General features: G+C 44.9%; 1 protein-coding gene across 1 annotated transcript in view; it reads left to right on the top strand.

The window, feature by feature from the left end:
- Positions 1-24,617, top strand: part of SHANK2 (SH3 and multiple ankyrin repeat domains 2) — an 846,275-nt gene that overhangs the window by 466,784 nt on the left and 354,874 nt on the right. The window contains 1 exon segment of the mRNA XM_030200750.1: positions 4,817-4,892. Coding sequence (XP_030056610.1) covers positions 4,817-4,892 — 76 coding nt within the window.

Genomic DNA, 24,617 nt, shown 5'->3' with positions numbered 1-24,617 from the left:
ACTTACTGGTGTAATTTTATATAATCATTTTTGCAGATATAGGAGGGAATTCATTGCCACAAAATTAAGTGCTATTGTATAAAGGGGGCGTGCCCTTTATAGAACAGCACAGTGATTCCCAAACCTGATCCTGGAGGAACCCTAGCCAGTCAGGTTTTCAGGATATCCACAATGAATATTCATGAGAGATTTGCATGCAGTGGATGTAGTACATGCAAATCTCTCTCATGAATATTCACGTGGATGCCCTGAAAACCCGACTGGCTGGGGTACCTCCGGGTCCAGGTTTGGGAACCACCGGAATAGCGTTTGGTGAGGTTCCAGCACCTAACCTTTTTGGGTAAATTCTGTAAATCCTCGCACAACTTGTAAATCCTCCACATAACTTTTTGGAACACCCCTGACCCGCTTCTAGCCATGTCCCCTTTTCAGATATGCGTAATTGAAGTTAAGTGTCGTGTTTTATAGAATAGTGCACAGTGAGATGTGTGCATAGATTTTTAAGACTCCCAATTAACATCAGTTATTGGTTGGTACCCAATTATTGATGTTTCTGAGCTCATTACTGAATTTGCTTGTGCACGCATCTCCAGTGCATGCACAAAGTTGGGCACGGAAATTTAGGCACAATATATAAAATCTGATGGATAATGACCTGTTATGAAATTGAGACTGGTGTAAAAGTACATGTGTTGATATGATGGTGCTTACTTTGTTGGTAGGTGGGCATAAGTTTGGAGTTTTGGCGGAGCGTTGGCAGATCATAGTATTCATGATTACAAAAAATGATAAAATACACTACCATTTTCTTTAATCTAGGCCTGCTCTCGATCAAGTGTAGATATCTGCATTTGCAATGTAGATACGATTTCTGCTACTAGTGTGATATATAGATGCCAGTGTATCTTTATAAAACAGCACCTTAAACTGCCCTTTCCCTATATAAAATTACCTTCACTGTGTGGTAATTTTGGGCAGTTAGTAAAAGGACGCCATGTCAGTTAAGCCTGTTATACAAATTAATCATATAAACTGTAAAACCTCCTAATGCAAAAACATATACACGCTAAGAATGAAATGGTCTAAATATTTTCATGTGCAGTTTAATTGAATGTTGTATGACTCTTTGATGTGTTAGTTTTTTTTTAAAAATTTGTTTTGCTACATCAGTTGTGCAGCAGCTAGTAATAAAACACCAGTGCCTTTTACCATTGGTCTTGGGCGTTAACCTACCATACTAGATTTCAAGTACAGTTCAGAGCCTGCACGTTCTGTCTAGGATGGATCACGGTCTTGCACTCTTCAAGGACTTTGCGGCAGTTGGTGTGCCAAGGCTTCTGCAAATTAGGCTGATTCACTAAGGATAATTCACTACAGTGTGGTAAGGTTTTAACGTGGACACCAACATTTACCAATAATAACGCCTGATTTCCACATTAAAACCTTACCACACTGTAGTGAAATTATCCTTTGAGTGAACTCAATACAGACATCTATTATGGAAGATGCGAAATATTGATGCATCATTTCAGGAAGGGTGATTTTCTAAGCCATGTCTTTGAATGAAACAGTGCTTTACTCCCAGAAATGGGCTTTAAGAAAACTGGATGTAGGTAAAATTAAATGCAGAATGAGAAGAGGCTTTCCCTGAGGGTGGGATTCGGATGGAGTTTGCATTTAAAAGTCTAATTTTGATTGTGGAATAGTAGCCTAATGGCTTGCACAGTGGACTGAAAACCAGGGGAATCAGATTGGTTCCCAATGTGGTGACTTGTGCCTCTGGGCAAGTCATTTATGGGCAGATGATCAAAAGCCCTGCTCTGTTCCAAACAGCGCTCTAAAAATAGTGCTGGAACAGCGCGGGGCTTTACTGCCCCTATGATCATAGATAATTGCATGCAAATTTAAGTATGCAATTCTCTCTGATCATGGGGTAGAAGTGTGGAAGGAATCCTCCCACACTTGACAAATCTCATGCACTTCTTTGACAGGTCTGGGCTGTCAAAAGACCTGTCAAACACAGGGGCTGGAGGTCCATGGGACCACCAGACCCCCAACTACCCCCATCCCGACCCAAGTGAAATGGGGGCTGGTGGTCTGGCGGACTTCCGATCCCTCTGACCCCACCAACAGAAGTTCAGGAGAGGCTAGAAATCTGGGGGGTCTCCAGCCCTCTTATCCCACTTACCAGCTTATTTTCGAAAGAGAAAGACGCCCATATTTTGACCCAAATCGGGAAACGGGCGTTTTTCTCCCGTGGGCGTCCAAATCGGTATAATTGAAAGCCGATTTTCGGCATCTTCAACTGCAATCTGTCGAGGAAATGGCCAAAGTTGACGGGGGCATGTCGGAGGCGTGGTGAAGGCAGGACTGGGGCATGTTTATCGGCCGAGGAGAGATGGGCGTCCTCGGCTGATAATTGAAAAAAGAAAGGCGTTTTTAGCGCGAATTTGGGTCACTTTTTTTGTACCTTTTTTTTCACAAACTAAATGACCAGATGACCACCAGAGGGAATCAGGGATGACCACCCCTGACTCCCCAGTGGTCACTAACCCCTCCCACCCCCCCAAAAAAACAACTTTAAAAACTTTTTTTTTCCAGCCTGTATGCCAGCTTCAAATGTCATACCCAGCTCCATCACAGCAGTATGCAGGTCCCTGAAGCAGTTGTTAGTGGGTGCAGTGGACTTCAGGCAGGTGGACCCAGGCCCCCCCCCCACCTGTTACACTTGTGGTGGTAAATGGGAGCCCTCCAAACCGCCCCTAAAACCCACTGTACCCACATCTAGGTGCCCCCCTTCAGCCATAAGTTCTATGGTAATGGTGTAGAGTTGTGTGGAGTGGGTTTTGGGGGGCTCAGCACCCAAGGGAAGGGAGCTATGGACTTCAGAGGTAGTTTGCTTTGTTTTTTTTAATTGTTAGGTGTCCTGGCATGTCAGGGGGGACCAGTGCACTATGAATCCTGGCCCCTCTCACAACCCAATGCCTTGGATTTGGTCATTTTTGAGCTGGGCGCCTTTGGTTTCCATTATCGCTGAAAAATGATACTGCCCAGCTCAAATCCGCACAAATCCGATGCATTTGGCTGGCAGAAACTGTATTATCGGAGAAAATACGGTTTGTCCCGCCCCTTCACGTACCCGTTCTCGGAAATAGACGCCCATGGAGATGGGCGTTCGCGTTCGATTATGCCCCTCTTAGCGTCCCTCAGATGTCCCTGGTGGACCAGTGGACTGCGGTCAATCCCCCCCCACCTAGTGGTGTAGCTTCCCTTCCCCACCCCCTACCTTCAGTTGGGGAGGGAGGTGGCCTCCCTCCTCTTCCATTGGTGCTGCCTGGAAAATGGCGGCGTCCAGCCCTGCCTAGTGCATCCTGGGGTTCGCTGGGCGGGGCTTCACACCATATATGGGAGTTCTCCATTATATGGTGTGAAGCCCCACTATTTTCCAGGCGGCACCGATGGAAGAGGAGGGAAACCACCTCTCTCCTCCAGCTGAAGGTAGGTGGGGGATTGACCCACAGCCCACTGGGCCACCAGGGATACCTGAGGGATGCTGGGGCTGTGTCGGGGGGATCGGAAGTCCGCTGGACCTCCAGTCCCCTGTCGTGGGGGAGTCTGGTCAGGGTTCCTGCGAGTGGCTGCTACATTGGGGGGGAATGGGGGCCTGCTTGCATTCAAATGCATGATGGACAAAACTTACCATTCTTCCCCAATGGTCTGCAAACCCTAACACCAGCTCCGAGCTGGCATAGGGTTTGCCGTGGCTAGCGAGTCAGTCTTTGGCATGCTGGTCATTGATCATTGTGGATGAATAAGTTTTGCATGTATTTGCATGCTACTTGTGTTAAGAGCCCTGTTTTGCATGCATTTGCATGCTAGTTGCATTCAAAGCCTGCGAGCACATTGTTTCAGAACATCGGGGGCTCTGATCATGGGGTGGTAGGAAATGTAGGCACTAGTATGGCGCTAACAGCCTCTAGCGCCTGCGTTTGCTTCAGATCATCGGCCCATTAATCCTCCATTGCCCTAGGTACAAAACTTATTTGTGAGCCCGATAGGGACAGAGAAAGGATCTGTATATAACAAGTAAACTGCTTTGGTTGTGCCAAAAAAAGGCAGTATATCAAATGTATGACCTCTGACCCATTATTATCCCAGAACAAACTAGAAGATAAGGATAAAAAATGTCTGTGGACAGTTAGAATATTGAGTCTCCCCATCCTCCACAACCAGTGTGGCTGTAGGAAAGGATGAGGTATAACATGGAAGATGTCACCGGTGCCCTCCTTAATGGAGAGGGAGAAGTAAAACTTGTAATCTGAGTAGTGAGTTTTTAACACATTTTAGTGTGTCAGCACCCACAAGCTGAAATGAAATGTAAATGAGAAAAATGAATAAGTGTTTACTTTAGCAAAAAAAAAAAAAAAAAGTTGGATACTTATTTTGTGAGATGTTGGCTTCCTATTGTATAGGGAGCATGGCTGTTGTAATACAGTTTAGATCCTATAGAAGGGAGAAATTTAGGAGGGAAGTTTCAACGTGGGCTACTGTTAAATTGAGCTGTTTTACCCCAAGGCCTCATTTTATGCAGTGAGACTCTGTGCTAATATAACCCACCTTACCAGTAGCCCACATTGATAATGGGGAAATTATACTACTTGTGTTTTTCCTTTTCCTTCAGAACCGGGACAGCAATTTTCAGAAAACACCCATGAAATAAAAATGGTTTCATGATAGATTTGCCAAGACCAGTGGCTGTGTCCTTTAAGAGTATCAAGCTATTGTAAAATGTCTTTTGTCTTTCATCTTTGCACAGAAACGCGCACAGACAGAACCAAGAAACTGTTCCGACATTATACGGTTGGTTCCTATGACAGCTTTGATGCTGCAAGGTAAGATGCGCTTGAGCTTCTTATGGTGTCCTTAAAGCATTTTGCTCATAAAGTGTAATTGAATGCATGACCCTGAAATTTAGGAGCTGTTTTACAAAGGCGCGCCAAAAGTGGCCTGCGGTAGTGTGGGTGCATGTTTTGGACGCGCGCTGGACCATTTCTCCGTCATGTCTGAAAAAAAGGGGGGTTTTGTGCCAGGAAATGGATGTGTGGCAAAATTAAAACCGGCACGCATCTTTTTATGGCCTGAGCCCTTAACGCCACCCATTGACTTAGCAGTAAGGGCTCGCATGTTACTCGCGTAGTCACCATCCAGTGTGCGCCAACCCGATTACCGCTGGGAACGCCCCCATGGTAGAAAATAGAAAATTATTTTCTACCGTGGGTTTTTGGTGTGTTCCAAACTTGGAATTACCACGAAGCGCACGCACTAGCCGGGTGATAATGCTGATTTGACGTGTGCTGCATGCACGTAGGCCCTTAATGCGCCTTTGTAAAAGGGCCCCTTAGTTGGGGAATTAATCTGAGCCCACACTTTCACATCAAGAGACAATGATTATATTCACCAAAGAGGCAATTTTATTACTGTAAAACGCTGATTTCCATGCTCTTATAAAATCAAATCATGTCTGAAAATACATGTCTTAAAACAAATCAGTAAAATCAACTGAGAACTACCTAAATTTTAGAAAATGATTGAAGTCCGTCCTGTTCAAGAAGGCTTATTCTCCAGGTTCAACATAATCTGATTAACTCCTGGTTTCAACAAGATTCATGGACACTAATTATCTTATATTATCTTTTACATATTGTTGTTTAAATGATGCCTATATGTTTACTATCTTACTTTTACACTGTTTAATTGTACTTTTCTGTACTGTAGCCTTCCCTACAGTTTTGTGTAAGCCACATTGAGCCTGCAACTAGCAGGAAAATGTGGGGTATAAATGTATTAAATAAATGTGGTGCAAGCTGCACCTATTTGTACAATAGACATGCTTAATGGTGGAGTTTGGGCAAAATGTGGACAGAGCTGCGATTTAGGGGGGAAATTGCTGAACTGTGGTAACATGGCATTTTATCGCAGCTTAATTTCTCATGAGAGTCACCAACCTGTGCCATCTGAATACTGCAAGTCAGTAAATGAATAAAGCAACTTGCGATCTAGTTTTTTGTTTTAATCCTTTATTTATAATTTCAACAAGGTGGGAAGGGATCGCCCTTGTACTTACTCATATTGATGTTAGGGGACTGGGATGTACGGGATGATAGTGAGAGGAGACGTATAGTATCGAAGGCCGGAAAAGAGTTTTATTTTGTTTGCAAGCTGTGTTTTTCTGATCTCTATGTGCATTGGAACATTAACGCACAGCCTGGGCAACCTTTCTTAAAGGAGCCATCTTAAGTAGAGAGGTGTGGTAGCCGTGTTAGTCCACTCTTAAAGGTTATCAATAGAAATCAAACAAAATAATGCACCAGTGATTTCACAGTAAGAATACTGAAAGGTAATTTAAAAACAATACAGGAACGTAAGACCTTTGAAATAAGAATGATTGAATATTTTAACACCCAACAGACAGGACTTAATAAGGATATGGGTTTTCTAACCCATTATAAACCATAAAGTTGTATTTCTCTGTTTATTTCTCTGTTTGTTACCCTCCTCTCACCTACCAACACCCATCCTGTTAGAATATCAATGAAATGCTTTGATGTCCCCATGCATACCCCCACCCTCCCATTCTGTCAGACTGTCAAAGTAATGCTTTGATGTTTCTCTTATATATACTATCTGCTACCAAATTTGCTTATTTCCGATCTGACGAAGAAGGGCAACCTTCGAAAGCTAATCAAAAAATGTATTATGTCCAATAAAAAAGGTATCATCTTATTTTCTTTTCCATGTTTTATTTTGTTTGATTTCTATTGATAACCTTAAAGGAGCCAGAACTTTATAAAGAGTAGCATCCCTTCATCCTCCCAATGTGGGCTACATAATAATGCGATGAAAAACATACACATTGTGAAAATGATGAGGCTATTGTGAAGATGAAGCTCCCACCTCAGGATCCCAGGTCCCTCTTTTAGTCAGGGTGAGCTGGTTCTCAGTATGCAGATTTTATGCAAATTACTCTACTACCCCTTTCTACTCGGGGTGACCTGGTTCTCAAAAAGGCAAACATAGTCAGGTCTCATCAACAGGATATTTCTCATACAAATCTTTTATTCCCGCTTCCTGGGGCACACCTCTTCCAGCTTAAAACACTTTTACAAGCTTAAACAGTTCTTCCAGCTTAAACATTTCTTCCTACTCAGTTCAATCTTCCAGCTTAAGCACCTGGACACACAGTCCTTCCTTGTAACATGGACACCCAGTCCTTCCTTGTAATCTGGACACCCAGTCCTTCCTTGTAACCCACAGTTCTTATACCTGACACTCTAGGGCCTTCTTACCCCAGCCAGCTTCCTTGCTTTGCACACAGTTCACCACCAGTCCAAAGGGCTCAGCCAGTACTTCTCATGGGGATCCTCCTGCTTCAGCGACCAGCTCTCTTCTTTAGCTGCTAGCTCTCCTCTTCCCCCCCACTCAGGTGGGGTATTAAGTGCTTAATGGCCAAACAGGACCCAGCCCATAACCTGCTGCACCTGTTTCTATCCCCAGGACTCTCCTCGGTCCTAGCGATCTCCTGCTATACACCCCTTACTGGCTCCCTTTAGTGACTCACCCAGCCCTTCTCCCTGGACATTTTAGGGGAACAGCGCCCTCTAGGGGCCTAACCAGGGTAGGACAGCCTCTTCCTTCTCACAACATGCATGCAAAGCACCCTGTTATTAAGCAAATCGTATAATGCAGCTTGGGTTAACACCAAAAGGTTCATTATTCATGCAGCCCAGTGCTCCCAAGCAACATCTTAAAGGGGTCAGAGCTGTAGAAATAATGGCACCTCTTTCTTACCAGCAGGCACCTTTCCAAATCTTAGTCCAAGGAACTCCCATTGTAGGTCTCCCACCCTCAAGGAAGCTCTCCCTACATCTACTAGTATTAATTCCTGGTGGTCCACTGGTTTGGAGTAGGAACCATCCTCAGTTGCTCTCACCCCTTGTGGCTCCAGATTTAAAATGACACCTACTACCCTTAGCGGTCATCTTGCAGTACTACCATTAGGGGCTGTGGGTATCATTTTGAACCCGAAGCCACAAGGGGTAGGAACGATGGGGACTGCTCTTACCCTATTCCACTGGACCACCAGGGATTCTTTGGGGGGGGGGGGGGAAGTGGAGGATAGAGAGCCTACTGAGTAGTCTTCAGGAGGGGTAGGCCTCGCACTAAGATTTGGAAAAGTATCTACGGGGATGGGAGGGGAGGGCAGCTGTACCTACAGTTCCGGCCCCTTTAAGATTTTGCTGGAAGCATAAAGCCGTGTGTTAGCTGCCCAGTTCTCATTGGTCAAGAAAAATAAAGCTGGTATTATTTTTCCACAAATACCTTACAGTGTTCAACACAAGTTGCATTATTTGATTTGCTTAATAATGAGATGCTTTACGTGCTTTACATCTCATTATTATGCAGCCCATGGTGGCTTACATTATGTGTTGCTATAAAATAATGCATAACTTTTACCATTTAATGTATGTTAAGAGGCAGATATCATATGTTACTCCCTTAATACACCTTAATAATCACTTCTATTACTTGCATATGTTATAAAATATACATGATCAAGCATACTTTAGGCACCAACATTTATACCGGCTCCCAAGGGGCATAATGTCTGCACCTACAACAATTTGTGCTAGTATTTTATAAAGACACATAGGTGCCTAAGAGACCAAAATAGACGCCTTCTGCCCAATTAATCTAGGTGCCAAAAGGGCGATTCTTTAACTAGGTGCCTGCATTTAGGAATTCCTTTGCCATGAGTATGTGTGCCAAAAATAGTACTTACATGTGATAGCGTCCTAAGCTCTATAATGGCACACAAATGCAAGGGGGTGGAGCATGGGTATGTTTTCCAGTAACACATGCTATAAGCCACATGTGCCCTTGCCGCATTTAAGCGCACTTGGCCAGCTCTATTCCTAAATGAAGGCGCACTGATGCTGGGGAAAGCTAGTATTCTATAATGCAGTGGTTCCCAAACTTGGTCCTGGAGGCACCCCAGCCAGTCAAGTTTTCAGGATATCCAAAATGAATATTCATGAAAGAGATTTGCATTCAGTGGAGGCAGTGCATGCAGATCTCTCTCATGAATATTCATTATGGATATCCTGAAAACCTGACTGGCTGGGGTGCCTCCAGGACCAGGTTTGGGAACCACTACTATAATGAAATCTGGGTGCCCAGCTGTTATAGAAAAGGCTCTCTCTGCGCCATATCAGGGAACAGGAGGTGTGCACTTATAGAACTGTCATCCGAGAGCATAACCTTCTCCAAAACTACTGTTGGAGGTTCAAAGTGTCCAAAGAACATCCAAAGTTTTGTCTACTTTTTTTTTATTATTATTCACTCAGCCTCTTCTTGTCAAACTTCTGAAAATGTACGATTGGCAAAACTAGTTATGAACATTTGTTATAAAATGGTTGCTTATCTTCCTAACTTAGGGCCCTGTTTAATAAGCTGCACTAAAGGCGTGTTAGCATTTTTAGCGGGCACTAACCGTGTAGATGCCCATAATATTCCTATGGGTGTCTATCAGGCTTATTTTCGAAAGAGAAGGGCGCCCATCTTCCGACACAAATCGGGAGATGGGCGACCTTCTCTCAGGGTCGCCCAAATCGGCATAATTGAAAGCCGATTTTGGGCATCCTCAACTGCTTTCTGTCATGGGGATGACCAAAGTTCACGGGGGGCGTGTCAGCACCGTAGCGAAGGTGGGACTGGGGCATGATGGGCGTCCTTGGCTGATAATTGAAAAAAGAAGGGCGTCCCTGACGAACATTTGGCCGACTTTTTGGTCCATTTTTTCTTGCCACCAAGCCTTAAAAACGGTGCCCGAACTGACCAGATGACCACCGGAGGGAATCGGGGATGACCTCCCCTTACTCCCCCAGTGGTCATCAACCCCCTCCCACCCTAAAAAAAAAATTGTAATTTTTTTTTTTTGCCAGCCTCTATGCCAGTCTCAAATGTCATACCCAGCTCCATGACAGCAGTATGTAGGTCCCTGGAGCAGTTTTAGTGGGTGCAGTGCAAGTCACTCAGGCGGACCCAGGCCCATCCCCCCCACCTGTTATACTTTTGGTGGTAAATGTGAGCCCTCCAAAACCCACCCGAATCCCATTGTACCCACCTGTAGGTGCCCCCCTTCACCCCTTAGGGCTATGGTAGTGGTGTACAGTTGTGGGGAGTGGGTTTTGGGGGGCTCAGCACCCAAGGTAAGGGAGTTATGCACCTGGGAGCAATTTGTGAAGTCCACTGCAATGCTCCCTAGGGTGTCCGGTTGGTGTCCTGGCATGTGAGAGGAGACCAGTGCACTACGAATTCTGGCTCCTCCCACGACCAAAGGGCTTGGATTTGGTTGTTTTTGAGATGGGCATCCTCTGTTTCCATTATCGCCGAAAACCAGGACGATCATTTCTAAGGTTGACCATCTCAACATTTAGGTCGACCGTCTCTAAGGTCGACCTAAATGTTGAGATTTGGGCATCCCCGACCGTATTATTGAAACAAAAGATGGACGCCCATCTTGTTTCGATAATATGGATTTCCCTACCCCTTCGCGGAGCCATCCTGCGAGGACGCCCTCATGAAAACCTGGGCGCCCTATTCGATTATGCCTCTCCACGCGGTTAGCGTGCGCTAATTTTTATCATGTTGTAAAAACCTTTGTAAACAGGGCCCTTAAAGTGTAAACAACTGACACCCAGAAAACATTTGCAGTGTAGTGATATCAATACCCCTGTCCCTGGCTCGCACTATCAGCCCTCCTGCTTGGCCCATTCACACTTACTCTTCTCCCGAGCCCAAACAAAACATCCTGTGAAATGTTCAAGTGCTTTGCTGCCCCTTTGTTACCCTGAAGCTCTTAGAGCTACTCATCCTGTCTGTTGTCCCATGGTCCTGGAGACCTCTGATCCCACAGCCGTGTGTCCTTACAAAGAGTCCTTGGGTGATGGAACACAGTGCACCCTTGTAGCCATTTCTACACCAGTGTGGTTCCTGGTAGATGCCACTTGTAGGAGTTAAGTGTAATATAAAAATAGTTTGATAGAAATGCCAGATTTTGGGGCTTGGTTTATCATGGAACATTACTGTCATTTCTCAGGTGTAGTGTCTTGCTTTTGGGCTATAAGGATATCCCACTAAATGTGGTAACCTGCGGTATGCTAGTCTTCAATGTATTGCAAATATTTTAACAATGTATCCAATCAATTAGAGAGTGAAAAAAGATAAAATAATCACTTCCACAGAATATATATGGTGGTTGGGAGGCGGGGCTAGTGCTGGGCAGACTTCTACGGTCTGTGCCGTTGTTGCAGGAATTACCACTAGTGTTAGCAGAATCTGTGGTACTTCAGGAGTCAAACAGCACAAACCAGAATGAGAGAGAAATCTTCTTTATTTGCCAGCAAACAAAGTAGGACATCAGCATTAAGTCTCTTCTTCTCTTTCTCAGCTCTCTGTGTCTTTGTGGCTTCTGTCTGTCCTCTTCAGTTCTCTTCTCTCCTTCTCAGCTCCTTCTTCTGACTGTACCAACGTAAGCTGCCTCTGCTCCCAGTTATATACAGTTCTAACCCCCTCCTAGCCCCCCTTACTTTCCAGATGGTAAAGAATAGATTAATTACCCTGTCTGAACCAATCATCTCTATACATATATTTCCAAAATATCAATTACATAGGTTCCAGACATTTCCTAACTGACCTATGACCTGGGGCCTCTCACGCTAGACAATTGGGCACCAGAACTCTTGCATTTTATTATTATTCACATAATCAATTTCCCAATCAACTTCATACTAACTTAGGTTCATTTAGGGGCTAAGGGGCCAGTCTTGCTTAATGGCATACAGTCCTACATTTTGCTATAATCCATCAAGGAAGTAAGTTGACTTTTTCTGACCTCTTTCACCTATTAGCTTCATACATTGAACTAGCTAGGACTGTGGATAATTCAAACCAGATGATGACCTTTTCAACTGCAGTCTTACTTGTAAAGTAACACTGAGTTGAACAGATATTCTACACAGAAACAAAACTTATTAATTACACAGAATAAAACATATTCTAAAATAAGCAGAAATCAAAATTCCTTATAAGGCACAATCTAAATATTTATAATGGTATCTATAATATCTAGAATATCTATATCTAACCTGTTCCCTTCTAACTAGCATTTTAAACTAATCCTTTTACCTACAATATGCCTTGCTTTGCTGATCCCCTCAAGATTTAATGGCCTCCAGCTGTGGTAAAATAATATCTATGAACTAGCCTTAACCATCCATCACTCACAAGGGTCAAAGAAAGTTTCTCTCTCTGACCTTTCTAACCCAAACGTTAAACTTCTAAATAATCTAAACCATATGGCATTCCTCCATCACTTTACTTTACAGAACTGAAGAGTTAAAACAGAATTAACAATTTCTTTGCCCATGGCTGCCTCATTCCCCCCTTTGAGACTAAAATCAGCTTATGCAGAGATAAGTCTCACAACTCAAACTCTGGGGATTATAGTGATGCCAACTCCATCCCTCCTCCTGGGGCATAACTTCTAGGAATAGGCTTGTGAATCACCATTACCCTACTTGTTAAGGTCCGACGGCATACTGCCGAAGCACATGAGGCTAGGAAACAAAACAACAACCCTGCTAAAACTAAGACTATTAGGGAAATGAACAAGGGACGTATCCATGAGGTCAATGACCACCACCAGGAGGTAAGGTCTAATCCTCCTCGGTAATCCTCCACATTAAGGCTAGCCAACTGTAGGACTTTATCCATGGCTTGCCTAACTACATGCGTCCTATTTATGACAATGGTACAGCACTCTGAAGAATTTAGCACTGTGCAGAGGCCACCCTGGGCTGCAAAGAGGTAGTCAAGACCCATACGGTTATACCGAGAAACTATACTTAATTCATTAATTTGATCCTGCAATGCATTGACTACCACGTTCAGCTCATGAACTAAAACATGGTGTAGGGACTGAAGTCTCCGGGTAGCCATGCCTAGTTCAGTAATACCCGCTACCGGGCCCCCAATTGGAATCCAGGCCGTGGCAGAAAGGGCTACAAGTCTCTTTTTAGTCAGAGGATAAGTAGAGTTGATGTATTGGAGGGCTAATTCAATCGCCTCATCCTCTGTGGCAACGGAAGAGGGTAAGGACAAAGCCTCTCGCTTAGAGCGGTGCGGGGATGGTGGCTTGAGGAGAGGAATAACTTTAGGAAAATAATTCAAGGTTACCAATACACAAAACTCATACGTGGGGGGACGAATCATGTGGAGGACATTATCACAGAGCCAGTAATGACCAAGGAGAGGGTGAGGAAAGTTCCCAATAAATGTTGGCACAGGATGGACAAGGTGCTTAGGATGCCCATAATGCGAGCCCCTATCCCAGGGGGAACGAAGATGAAATGGAGACTTTGCACACCATAGGTGCCAATCCCCAATTGTGACAAGCTGCTCAATTGTTATAAACCTTTCATACCCCGGGGACTTATGAAAGTAGAAAATAAGCCGGGACACTATAGTCTTCTCAGTAGTACGGTTAGGAGCCAGATAATCACCTGGGTCATAATCTACAGGTACGGTAGTAGGGCACATAGGAGTACCTGGAGAAACTACCCACACAGATTCCCCCTTCTCTGGGAGAACATTAGTATAGTTACAGGGAATGGGAAGAACAGTTGAGATGTTTCTTGTTAAACAAAACACTCCAGAAGCTGGATAGGGAGACGTAAAGACTGGCCTTAGAGAAGATTCAGAGGGGGAAGTAGCATTATAAAAGGACCACCAAGTATAATCCTGGCTCCAAGGGCCTGAACTCGAAAAGTAGGGAGGTATAAGAGCTGTAAGCGGCACAGGGACAGGAACAGCTGGGACATCTGTGGTATAAGGAGAAAATTGGGAACACACAATACAAGGGGAAGTAATCTTTGCCTGGCTAATTAGTTCCTGAACAGAGTGTAACCAAAGGTTGGAGCGAGTTGGGGTATTAGGAACAAGGAGGCAAGGAGTAGAAAACAACAAAAGCACCCAAACTACTAACATTTTCTTTCTTCCTAATCTAAAACAAATACAGCAAACTAATTAAGCAATAATATTCCAACAGTCTGTGCTAGTCACAGATTACTCTAATATAATGTTCTCAGTCTTTGAGTTCTTATACCAGTTGGGATAAAACCTCAACTGACAAGGATCAAGCTCTCAAATTCCAAGAAAGCCAGAATCAGGCAAGAAAGAGTCTCAGTATGAAGCCGAAGTTCAGCAGCTCCTGCAGTATGCAGTTGACCCTTCTTTTCAGCTAGTAGATTCTTTGGTTCGGGTCAAGCGCAACTTCAATGGCTCCGCTGGATCACTTTCTGCTCTCCACTGTTAAGGCTCCGTCTGATCCGTGCTGGGCTCAGTCTGGTCAGCAGACTTGATTCGAGACCAATGGACCCATGGAGTTATCCCTGCGACCTTCACAGCTGTAGGGGTAGAAAGCAAAACAGTAAAAGGTCCTTTCCATCGGGGCCCCAAAGGCTGGAGCCTCCAGTCTTTCACCCAAACTCTATCCCCTGGCAGGAAGGAATGTACCTGAGCCTGGAAGGGGACAGGGTTTATTTCTCTCACATAAGACTGAAGCTCAGAAATTATCCTGCCCAAGAGGGCTACCTGCTCCTGCACCTGGGCAGACCCTAAAGTCCCTATGTCTCCCTTAATTCCCTGCAAAATGGCTGGGGGCTTCCCATACACAATTTCAAAGGGAGAGAGGGCTGTTCCTTTAGTTGGGGTGCATCGGAGGCGGAAGAGGGCTAGTGGCAGTGCCTGTGGCCATTTCAGTTGGGTTTCCTGACAAATCTTTGCTAGGCTATTTTTCAAGGTTCTGTTTGCCCGCTCAACCTGCCCTGAACTCTGGGGACGGTAGGCACAATGCAATTTCCAGGTAATGCGCAATGCGCGGGACAGGGCCTGAAGTGTGGCTTCAACAAATGCGGGACCATTATCTGAACCTATGGCAAGGGGCAGTCCATACCTGGGGATGACATCCCTAAGGAGGGCTCGAGCTACTTCTGTGGCTTTCTCAGTAACTGTAGGATATGCTTCCACCCACCCAGAGAAAGTACAGACCATGACCAAGAGGTATCGGAGCCTATCGCTCCTGGGCATTTCTGTGAAGTCTATGACTAGGGACTCAAAGGGTGTTAGTCCTCTAGACTGAACTCCTGGTGGAATACGGGGCCCCTGACGAGCATTATTCTGGGCACAGAGAGTACATCGGGCAGAGGCAGTGGCAACCAGACTATCCAATCCTTCCAAGACCACTACTCGACTGAGTAGGCGGGCTAGTGCTGTTTTCCCTAAGTGTGACAAGTCATGAGCTTGAGACACTACAGGCCAAGCTAGGTGGCGTGGCACCAGAACTCTGGTATCAGGGAGATGTAACCAGCCATCAGGTCTCCTTACTGCACCTTCCTCTTGAGCCCATTTCTCTTCCGTTTGGGTGTACATAGGCGTCCATTCTTGCAGTCGAATTTGGAACAGGGGAGTCACAGTACTTGCTGGGGGTCCTCGAGCAGCTTCCTTGGCCACCTGATCAGCATGGCGGTTCCCTCGGGCCACTGGAGTATCTATCCTTTGGTGTCCCCTGCAGTGAATGACAGCTACCTTCTTAGGTGCCCAAACGGCCTCTAGCAACTGAAGTATTTCAGGTCCATACTTAACAGGTTGGCCTGCGGCATTTATGAGTCCCTTTTCCTTATACAAAGCTCCATGAGCATGTAGGGTTGTGAAGGCATACTTGGAATCAGTATAAATGTTGGTCACCAGTCCTGCTGCTAGCTCCAGAGCTCGTATGAGGGCCACAAGTTCTGCTTTCTGGGCTGAAGTTCCTTGGGGCAAGGCCCTTGCTTCTATCACCTTGTCCTCTGTCACCACAGCATAGCCTGCCAATCGCTTGGAGTTCTCCACGTAACTGCTTCCATCTGTGAAATAAATTACATCTGGATCCCTCCAAGGAACATCTTTGAGATCTGGTCGACTGGAGTACACTTCATCCATGGTCTGGATACAGTCATGATCCGGTGGTCCCTCAGATGCTGGCAAAAGAGTGGCGGGATTGAATGTAGCCACTGTTTCCAGGTGTATCCGTGGATTCTCACATAAACTGGCTTGGTACTTAACCATGCGGCTATTTGTAAACCAGTGGTTGCCCTTGTACTCCATGAGGGTGAGAACTGCGTGGGGGACTTTAACAACCAGTTCTTGCCCCAAGGTCAACTTATCAGCTTCCTGGACCAGTAAGGCTGTTGCTGCAATGGCCCTCATGCAGGCTGGCCATCCTTTAGCCACTCCATCCAGCTGTTTAGACAGGTATGCAACAGGCCTCTGCCAGGATCCCATCATCTGGGTCAGCACCCCCAGAGCAACCCCCTGTCGCTCGTGGACATACAGTGAGAAAGGTTTCTCCACATCAGGAAGGCCTAACGCAGGGGCTTGGAGTAGGGCTTTCTTTATGGCAATGAAGGATTGTTGAGCAGTAGGTCCCCATTCAAATGGTTCCTTTTCACCCCCCTTTGTGGCCTGGTAAAGGGGTTTCGCCATCAGTGCAAAATTCGGAATCCAAATTCTGCAGAATCCGGCTGCTCCCAGAAATTCCCTAACTTCCCTTCTGGACTTGGGTTGGGGAATTGCAGCAACTGCTTGCTTCCTACTGACATCCAATCTCCAACTTCCCTGGGAGATGCAGAAGCCCAGATACTTCACTTCTGACTGACAAAGTTGGGCCTTCGAGCGTGAGACCTTATAACCTGCATCCAAGAGTAACTCCAGCAATTCTCTGGTAGCCTCGAAACACTCTTCCTGGGTCACTGCTGCAATCAGGAGGTCATCTACATACTGGAGTAAAACTCGCTTGGAAGGCTCAGATTTAAAGGTCTTAAGGTCTTGTCCTAGGGCAGTCCCAAAAATGGTGGGGGAGTTCTTGAACCCCTGTGGCAGGCGGGTCCATGTATACTGAAGCTTCCTTCCTGTTACTGGGTTTTCCCATTGAAAGGCAAAAAGCAGTTGACTGGCGGGGGCCACCCGAATACAAAAGAAGGCATCTTTTAGGTCCAGTGTCGTGAAATGGGTAGCTCCAGAAGGTATCAATCCCAACAGGACATATGGATTAGGCACTACAGGGTGTAATGAAATAGTGGATTTGTTGACCACTCGTAAGTCTTGGACTGGCCGGTAGTCCTCAGTCCCTGGCTTCTGGACTGGCAACAGTGGCGTATTCCATGGAGACTGGCAAGGTCGAATAATTCCATGGGATAACAGACGATTCAGATGTGCTTGAATCCCTTCCAGAGCCTTTCGGGGAATTGGGTATTGGCGAAGATGGATTGGCCGGGCACTTGGAAGTAAATCTACATGAACAGGAGGAATATTTCGGGCCAACCCTGGGGGATTATCTTCTGCCCATACCCCATTGACCTGGAAGCTGTCGGCCAGGGATAGGTCAACTTGGCCATGCGACTGATGCAGCCGCCATTCTTCTTCAAGGGGGCAGCAGAAACTCAATATGCCCTTAGGGCTGGATATCGGGGGCCGAAAGGAGACTGAAGTCTGGCCATCAGAGTCAAAGGAAATTTGGGCCCTAAGCTTGGACAGCAGGTCCCGGCCTAACAAAGGGATTGGACAGTCTGACATATACAGAAATTCATGAGTGACTGTGTGTGAGCCTAATTGACATCTACGGGTCGTCAGGAAGGGCCTCCGGTTCTGCACCCCCGTGGCTCCCACCACTCGGACAGTTTTTCCAGACACAGGCGCTAATCGCTCCGTCACAACAGAATGTTCAGCTCCTGTATCAATCATGAATGGAATTGAGCGGCTCCCTATAGTTAACTTGACCATGGGTTCCTGGGAGCCCAGTTTGTAGGAACCCGGTCTGTCCTATTCATCCCATTCTGCCATCTTGGCTATCCCAATGATGTCAGATTCAGGAGGCTCATACCTTCCCTCTCGAACTCGGCCTCGGCTTCCTCGATCTCCTGGTCCCCTTCTCAGTCCTTGGCGCCTCTGGGGGCATTCATCTTTCCAGTGCCCTCTTTCCTTACAGTAGGCACACTGATCTCTCTCCAATCTTGGTCTGGGATTCTCCCCTCGTGGCCGGGATTGATTGAAGAAATCTCGAGGCCTGGCTGGCGGTCCGGGGTCCCACTTTGGCTTCCCATTAGCTAGAGGTCGACCTCGGTTAAGGGTGGAGTTAGTAATGGCTGCCGCCAAAAGGTCGGCCTTCTTCTGCATCTTCCGGTCAGCCTCTCGGTGCATCTCCTGATCCTTATTTACGAAAACCTTTGTTGCGATCTCAATTAACTGAGTGGTATTCATCCCTGCGAATCCCTCCTGACGCTGCAGCTTCTTCCGGATATCTGGCATACTCTGGGCCACCAATGCACTATTCACCATTCTCTGGTTTTCTAGTGCCTCAGGGTCAAATGGGGTGTATGTTCTGTAGGCTTCAATTAGTCGCTCTAAAAAGGCCCCAGGGGATTCAGTTGCCCCTTGAAGAATTTCAGAGACCTTTGCCAGATTAATGGGCCTCTTTATGCCTTTCCTCATACCTTCCAGCAAGTCCCGGCAATAGCCAGACAACAGTTCATAGTGCTGCACGTTATTTGGATCCCAAGCTGGAGCTGCGCGAGGGAACCGAGTTCTAACCCATTCCTCTGGGTCCTGTATCCCCTCGGGAACACGCGCTCGCGTGATGGCCTCAGCATTTTGTAAAATCTTCCGCCTCTCCTCAGTTGTGAAGAGGGTCAGGAGAAGTTGTTGACAATCAGTCCAGGTTGGGTTATGGGTGGCCATAATGCTAGCCACTAGGTCCACCACTGCCTGAGGCTTTTCAGTATAAGAGGGGTAATGCGTCTTCCAATTCAGGAGATCGGTGGTTGTGAAGGGTACATACTGGTAGGCCTGTGCCTGTATAACCTGACCCTGATTATTAGGATCCGGTCGAGTGGTGGTTACCTGGCGGAGGGGCAGAGCTCTCGAGGAGGTGGGAATGGAACCTGAGGTAGAGCTAGGAGCTACCCCCCTATCATGCTCAAAAGTGATTGCAACAGGTCTAACCCATTCAGGGGAGGTGTGTTGAACCCCTGAGGGATGAGGAGGGGTACTCATAGACTGAGAGGTGATCACAGGAGATTCAGTCCATTGAAAGGGATGCTGGGCCCCTGATGAGTGGGGAGGGGTATTAGAGGGAGAGGCTGGGCTATCGGGAGTTGAGGAGTCAGGGAGTGCAGCCCAAAGCGGGTCTTTGGAGGTTAACAGGGGAGGATGTGGCACAGAAGGGTAGAGGCTGGCTGAAAGGTCCAACCTAGGATGTGGCGGAGTTTGCACAGAAGGGGAGGAACTATCCGGAGAAGCCTGTGCTGGAGAGGCTTGGGCTGGATGGCGTGGATCTCTGAGGGTGGCACGGAACCCCAACAATGGACCATAAGGTGGTGGCTCAAGATCTGAGGGGTCATCAGAGAGTATGGGTTTCTCGGACAGGGTAGGGGCGGAAGCCACCGATTGGGTGGTAGGCTTCCTGGGGCTCTTTCCCTCTTCCAGTTTAGATTTTCTAATCTTTCTTTGAACGCGGCCCAACATGAATTTTACTGGGGATCCCATATAAGTTTTCAACCAAGAGGGAGGGTCAGTCACAAGGCTGTCCCAGGAATCTATATAGGGGAGTTGTTCAGAATATTCTGGTTCTCCTACAACTATGCTATAGACCTTCCGGATTACTTCAATATCTAAGCTGCCACTAGGGGGCCACCCCACTCCCATAGATGGCCACTCAACTTCACACAAAGTTCTTAGAGTACTTAAGCTTAAAGTCTGTCCATAATCATTAATTAAAAATCCTTTCTTGAAATTCTTAAGCATACAATCTAGGGGAGTAGTAATTTGTCTAGATGATGTCCCTCCCATAATGCTTACAGTTACAACACACAAAAAGGGAGGGAATTTTTGGAATTGTGGTAATGGGGTCCACACTCCGAGACAAATGTAGACAAACACAATCGCTTCCTTCCGTCGCTGGCCAGTTGAACTCGCGTTAACTGGAAACGCAGCTATAAGAAGTCCGCACTCATTTAACATTCATGCAATCACAAACATTCAGTACGAAATCCCACCCAACAAGTTTCAAGATTTCTCAGATACAGATAAGCTCTAGCGGTTTCCCTACTAATCTCCACTAGACTAGAGTACTAAGGCCTTCGCTGAGAGTTGATCAAGACTCCCTTCCCTCAATTTTGAGGGGCTGGCTTTACAGTTTCCTAGCTAGGATTACAATACAGAATACGATACAGAATTACAACATAACATACCCGGCTAATGTTCCTCAGTCAGTTTGGTGCCAGAAATTGATGCAGGGTTCAGGATCCACCGCTGGCCACCAAGAATTGTTGCAGGAATTACCACTAGTGTTAGCAGAATCTGTGGTACTTCAGGAGTCAAACAGCACACACCAGAATGAGAGAGAAATCTTCTTTATTTGCCAGCAAACAAAGTAGGACATCAGCATTAAGTCTCTTCTTCTCTTCTCAGCTCTCTGTGTCTTTGTGGCTTCTGTCTGTCCTCTTCAGTTCTCTTCTCTCCTTCTCAGCTCCTTCTTCTGACTGTACCAACGTAAGCTGCCTCTGCTCCCAGTTATATACAGTTCTAACCCCCTCCTAGCCCCCCTTACTTTCCAGATGGTAAAGAATAGATTAATTACCCTGTCTGAACCAATCATCTACTATACATATATTTCCAAAATATCAATTACATAGGTTCCAGACATTTCCTAACTGACCTATGACCTGGGGCCTCTCACGCTAGACAATTGGGCACCAGAACTCTTGCATTTATTATTATTCACATAATCAATTTCCCAATCAACTTCATACTAACTTAGGTTCATTTAGGGGCTAAGGGGCCAGTCTTGCTTAATGGCATACAGTCCTACATTTTGCTATAATCCATCAAGGAAGTAAGTTGACTTTTTCTGACCTCTTTCACCTATTAGCTTCATACATTGAACTAGCTAGGACTGTGGATAATTCAAACCAGATGATGACCTTTTCAACTGCAGTCTTACTTGTAAAGTAACACTGAGTTGAACAGATATTCTACACAGAAACAAAACTTATTAATTACACAGAATAAAACATATTCTAAAATAAGCAGAAATCAAAATTCCTTATAAGGCACAATCTAAATATTTATAATGGTATCTAGAATATCTAGAATATCTATATCTAACCTGTTCCCTTCTAACTAGCATTTTAAACTAATCCTTTTACCTACAATATGCCTTGCTTTGCTGATCCCCTCAAGATTTAATGGCCTCCAGCTGTGGTAAAATAATATCTATGAACTAGCCTTAACCATCCATCACTCACAAGGGTCAAAGAAAGTTTCTCTCTCTGACCTTTCTAACCCAAACGTTAAACTTCTAAATAATCTAAACCATATGGCATTCCTCCATCACTTTACTTTACAGAACTGAAGAGTTAAAACAGAATTAACAATTTCTTTGCCCATGGCTGCCTCACCGTGAGGATGGCAGATACTAATCATGATACCTACACTGACTACATAGCTTGTTACCTTTAGATTGTAAGCTCTCTTGAGCAGGGACTGTCCTTCCCCATGTTTTAACTTGTACAGCGCTGCGTAACCCTTGTAGCGCTATAGAAATGCTAAGTAGTAGTAGTAGTAATATATATATATATATATATATCTATACACACACACACATACACTGTCTTCCAAAAATTAAAGCTGGTAGTACTTCAACACATCAATATACAAATGGAGTGCAGTAAAAAAAAATCTTGAAAGGGAAAAAGCTTCCGCTCCCGCTCCTCCACCCTTAAATTTCTTCATAGGCATAAAAAAACCCTTTCAGAAAAGATTGCTAAAACTTCATTAGTCTTCAATTTAAAGGGACCAGAACATGTGACTTTTAAAGAAAGGGAAAATTATTATACACCAAAGCAAACTTAGCTTTGGTGAAAAGATGCTCTGCAGCATATAAACATTCAGTCACATCAACTGTGGCCAGAGTGATGAAAAACAATCCTTGTCAGTGCATTACGCTGACAAGGATTTTTTTTCATTACGTCTTGCTACAGCGGTTATGGTGAAAGTAAAGGTGGAGGAGCGGGAACTGAGGCTTTATTCCTTTCAAGATTTTTTTGAGTGCTCTCCATTGGTATATTGATGTGTTGAAGTACTATCAGCTTTAATTTCTGAATATTTTAAGCCATAGCAACAACAAAGCATTTTTTTTACATCTGTTAATTTGTTTTAACATATCTTCTCACTATGGTGGAAGAGTTTTTAATCCTGTTTTTTTTTTCCTTTCTGCCTGATTCCTTATTTTTACCACTTTTCTTAACTGCTTACATTAAAATAATACATGTGTGTCTCTGACATTGTTCTGTAAACAACAAAGTCAATAGTATTTCTACCTAGCACAGAAAAGGAAGCAGTTCCTACAGTTGCAAGGTAGAAGGTGAGTTTAATGTTCCAAACTTCCCATTCAGCATTTTTTAATGCTTTTACAATAAATAAATAGATAAAAGCGAAATTCCTGTTCATTACTAATATAGGTGCATTAGAGCAATATAATATATTTATGGAAATCCTTCTCCACCACCCATCACTGCCTCTATATCCCTTCAAGGAGTTTCCACCAAACAGAAGTTTACTAAACTGCGTTAAGCACTAATGCGTGTTTCCCGCAAAATATAGTAAAGTGGTTTCCGGTAATTTGCTTGTCAGTGTGTGCTAATTGTGTGGGGGTATTTTGTTGTAATTTTTTGGGAGATGGCGTATCTTGTGCAAGAAACAGATGTAGAAGTGTTATCCAGCTAGCGCATTCAAACTAGTGCACGCTAACTGGAAAATACAGGGTTAATATGGGAACATTTACTGCCTCCTAACTAACTAATGGAAAAATAAGCACAGGGCTTGCAAAATAAAATCCTTAAGGTATTGGCTTCTTAAATATGGGCGTAGTGCATTTTAACATAAACATAAGTGTTGCCATACTTGGACTGACCAAAGTTCCATCAAGCCCAGTTTCCTGTTTCCAACTGTGGCTGATCCAGGTCACGAGTAAGGGTAAGGTTTAAGCATTTGATATACCACCTTTTTCTGTCCCTACTGGGCTCACAATCTAAAAGGCAAGATTCCAAAAGAGTAAAACAGATTTATGCTGCTTATCCTTGAAATAAGCAGGGGATTTTCCCAAGTTCATCTTAATAATGGCTTATGAGCTTTTCCTTTAGGAAATTGATAAACTGCTAAGCTAACTGCTTTTACCACATTCTCTGGCAATGAATACTAGAGTTTAATTACCCATTGAGTGAAGAAATATTTTCTCCTGTTTGTTTTAACTTTACTACTTTGTAGCTTCATTGCGTGCCCCCTAGTCCTAGTATTTTTGGAAGGAGAAAACATGCAGTTCACGTCTACTTGTTCCACGTCACTCAGTATTTTATAGACCTCTATCATATATCCCCTCAGCCTTTTGTTCTCCAAGCTGAAAAGCCCTATCCATTCCCTTCATCATTCAGCATCCCTTCTCCTAATGTAGAACCTTGTATCACATAACTATAATTTGGGTTCCTCTATCCCACATACATCACTTTGTACTTGCTCACATTAAAAGTCATCTGCCATTTAGATGTCTAAAGTCATCTGCCACAGTATCGACCGTCTCACCTTTATCCACGTTTATTTACCCATATTTAAGGCGCCTGCATTTTAAGTATGGGCATAACGTATTTTAACATGAGACTTTCCTGCCTGCTAGACTCATATTTAAGGCGCCAGTATTTTAATATCATTTTAGCCAAATCATTTAAATCCTCTATTCTAACCTCACCTGCAGAAACAAATAAAACATTCAACCAGGAGAACTGTGTCTTCACTTTGGGGCCCTTTTACTAAGCTGCGGTTTAAAGGGCCCTGCAGTAGTGGCGGCAGCCAATTTTGCTGTATGCCAGGGCCCCTTGTACTGCAGCAGGTAAAAAGGCCAAAAATGAAATGCCTATGTGGTACGTTCGCACCTGCTGTGCAGCCATTTTTGGGGGGGAGCACTTACCGCCACCCATTGAGGAGGTAGTAGGGGCTCCTGCGCTAACCCGGCGGTAACTAGGTAATGTGCGGCACTACTCAGTTACCACTAGGTAACCCCCTGCTGTAATAAGTTTTCCCCTTATTACTGCTAGCGCTAGAAATGGTGCATGCTGGGGGTGGAACTACTGCTGACACCCATGTTGGGCTGGTGGTAGCTCCGGATTGGTGCATAGCTAGCCCATTGCTGCGCGCCAACCCTTCACTAATAGGACCCCTTTATCCTTAACACTTTTTAAATGAATAGGGTCCAAAAATGATTACCTATTTTTTTTTATATGTGACCAGGATTTTATTTATTTCGAAATTGCATAAAGAAAACAAAAACAACAACAAAGAAGCTCCTGCAGCTAAAACTGACAAAGCAATAAATGTTTTTTTAGAAAAACTTAGGGGGTCTTTTTCTAACGATT

The sequence above is a fragment of the Microcaecilia unicolor genome, chromosome 4 (genome assembly GCF_901765095.1).
Source record: "Microcaecilia unicolor chromosome 4, aMicUni1.1, whole genome shotgun sequence".
NCBI classification, from domain to species: Eukaryota; Metazoa; Chordata; class Amphibia; order Gymnophiona; family Siphonopidae; genus Microcaecilia; species Microcaecilia unicolor.
This window is presented reverse-complemented; position numbering and strand designations above follow the sequence as displayed.